We start from the raw sequence: 2987 nt of genomic DNA, 5'->3' as shown, positions 1-2987 counted from the left end.
ATAACTATGTTATCATAACTGCTGCATCCTTATTATAACCAAAATGAATAATTCAAAATCCTCACCTTTCCTCTTCCTCTCTCTGTACCCTGAGCTGCTCCTCTTTTTCCTTCTGCTCTCGCATCAGTCTGCGATTCTCTGCCAGGATCTTGGCTGCCTCAGCAGCCGAGTTGGTGCCTGACGCGGCCTTAGAGTCTGACAGGTGGAGAGACAAATATGGAAGATACGTTTAGCACTTTGTCACTCTTGTCGTCCATTTCTCATTGTAGTGCTGACCTGAGGCCAAAGCATGTAGATGCTGAGGGACTGGAGGATGACTGATGATTGAGAGAACAGGGAAAGCCTGATTGATGGAGGAGGCTAACTGTGAGAGAGAAAGGCAGCAGCAAGAAAAAACAAGAGAGTAGCCAGATACTGAGTTGTGTAACTTTCACATGACAATCTCTGTGCTCTTTCAGAGAACTCTCAAATAATGTCAGGTGGGAATACACATTAGGATTGGGCGATAGGATGATTATGCCAATTTGTCTACCCTCAGAGATTCTGCCCTACCATTACTATCATAGCATTTATCCCTTTAATATCTAAGTTTATGAGGTTATAGAAGACACAGGGCTGGTTTATAGCAAGATTTTCATATGACTTTTGCATTTGATGATGATTGATGACAATTACATCTACTGTGACAGAGCACTTTATCCATATCACCCACCCTCACACTTGCATGTTAAAATGTATGTGATGCAAATGAAAAGGGTATATACTAATAAAGCCAGGAATGGAAATTAATTTATCATTTGTGTCTTCCACAACACTTTTGTTTTTACACAATTCTAATGAATACTGGGAGACAGTCTTTGGCATTTAGTATCAAACCATTACTAAGCAATTTTATCTTGCAGAGCATAATTATCTCCATGAGGTGGCAGCAGCAACAACCTCAGATCTGTAACAGGATGTGACTCCAGCTGGGACTTAATAGGTCTCCTGCTCCACTGAGATTTTATTGTAAACTGAGCCTCTGCCACGTCAGTTTGCTGGACATAACCACACACGCACACACACACCCACCCACCCACACAATACGGTTTAGGGTCAGTCTATTAAAACAGATGATAAGGCTCTAAAACCAAACCGACTGATCACGGTTTAATAAGCAAGTGTAAGCAAGTGGCCATGTTACCTAACATTATGAAACATAGATAATAATGTTGAAAATAAAATGACAACGATATTCTTATATCTTTTCTGTTTGGTTTGGTTCAACCAGGGAACTTCTGTTTTGTGTTCTGCAAATTTAACAGGTTATCAATGCGCAAACTCTCCCTCTGCAATTTCTTTTGGATCCAAGAGCTCTTGCAATTTGATTTCCTCCTTTTACTTCCTTTTGCGCTCCAATCAGCATATATCAAGTGTAAATGGAACAGGTGTCTGGACAAATAATAAGTGATGGGTGAAGAGCAAGAAGCTTTTGTGTAGTAGTAGTATGACTTACATCAGATTAAGGGACAGCCAGTTATTCATAAGAGGTGCCTCAGTAAATTCTAACAATTAACAATTAAATTAATTAAATATTTTTTGTGACAGTAAGTTTGGACCTGCATGGCTAAGAACTTCAGTGATTTTCATTTATTTCAGATGAAAAAGATTTCAGGTTGTCCTGCTGGGTCACTGTGCTCCCAGAAAATGACACCACGTCTGGATGCACCAGTGCAAACATCCTGGTTGCCAGAATAACAGAATATCACGCTTGGCAAATATTGGTACTGACTAATTACAATCTGTCAGTTGACTGTGGTTGTTAAGTCTGCCTAAGTCATATGTTTTGTACAAATATGAAACAGCTTACACTCACACATACATACTGTTAAATGCTTTATTGAGATAGAGAATTGCTCACCATCTTTCTCTTTGGACTTGCTGCTGTCAGAGGGCTGTGCAGCCACAGCCTGGACAGGACACAGTTCCTTAGACTTGGAGTCTCTCTTTCGCAAAGTAGGGGGCCCTGTTGGAGTGAGAGCCTGTTTCTGGATGGGTGGGGGTTTGGTTGATGCAGGCTGGGGGGATGGGGGACGTTGTTTCATTGCACCAGGTGAGGGTGGGCGTGACTTGGAACTTTGCCTGTAAGAATAAAAGTGTGAGTTATGCCCTTTTGTGTTCTACAATTAAATAAAAAAGAAAGCCTCCATCCAATCCCTCAAAAAATGAAGTAAAATACCATTAAATCACTAAAGCTGAGGGCTTGTATTCTTACTTGGCTGCTGGGGAGGGGGTCCTCTTTGGAGCTGGATTGGGGGCTGGGGATGGTGAGCGGTTGCGTCCCAGGGGGGTGGATGGGGAGGCGGGACGTTGCCCACCAGGCGTTAACTGCTTGTCCTTCTGTAGTTCCAAAGAAAAGGGATAGAAGTGGAAAAGGAATTCTTGACTATCTCTGAAGTTGGACTATTTCAAGAGCTCGAAACCAATTCCCAGAAACAGTTCTGTCTAATGCAAAATCTCAATGTCAATTTAAATATCATTGCGTAATAAGCAAAACAGTTGTAAAATATGTGACTGGGTTGTATTGATATCAAAAAGGGATCACTCCACAACAGCTAGGGTTACTTGTGATTACTCATCACAGCTTATGACCTTAATGTGGACATAAATAGTAAGCACTTAAACCAAACTGTGATTTGTCCTTCTCAGATTGCATCATTGAAATTATTTTAGAGGCTCCAAAGAGGTGAACGTATTCAGACAGTGCTATGGAAGAACCATGCAAATAAAACTGATAAACATCATAAAAGGTAAATATCATGTTATGTAGCAGAAATACTGTATTTATTTTTATAACATATTGCATTTATGATTCTCTCATTCCCAGTGTTTATTTGGGAACCATTCGTCTACACAAATGAATTATCCTTATTTTTAGACAGAATCACAAGAAAATCCAGTAGGAAATACACAAAACACATATTATGACAAATTAACCATTTAACTCA

At 40.2% G+C, this 2987-nt stretch overlaps 1 protein-coding gene across 1 annotated transcript; it reads right to left on the bottom strand.

Moving 5' to 3' along the window:
* Positions 1–61: 61 nt before the first annotated feature.
* On the bottom strand, positions 62–2442 carry LOC111673394 (uncharacterized; the record flags this gene model as incomplete). Its single annotated transcript, XM_023431190.2, has 3 exons — positions 62–195; positions 1901–2121; positions 2255–2442. Coding segments are annotated over 3 exons (543 nt in total), but the record flags the coding sequence as incomplete, so codon positions are not given.
* Positions 2443–2987: the final 545 nt, after the last annotated feature.

The sequence above is a fragment of the Seriola lalandi genome, unplaced genomic scaffold (assembly GCF_002814215.2).
Source record: "Seriola lalandi dorsalis isolate HSWRI2012SDOR001 ecotype SW California unplaced genomic scaffold, Sedor1 jcf7180001963278, whole genome shotgun sequence".
Taxonomy (NCBI): Eukaryota; Metazoa; Chordata; class Actinopteri; order Carangiformes; family Carangidae; genus Seriola; species Seriola lalandi.
Note: the sequence above shows the minus strand (reverse complement) of the source record. Positions and strands in the feature narration are given on the sequence as shown.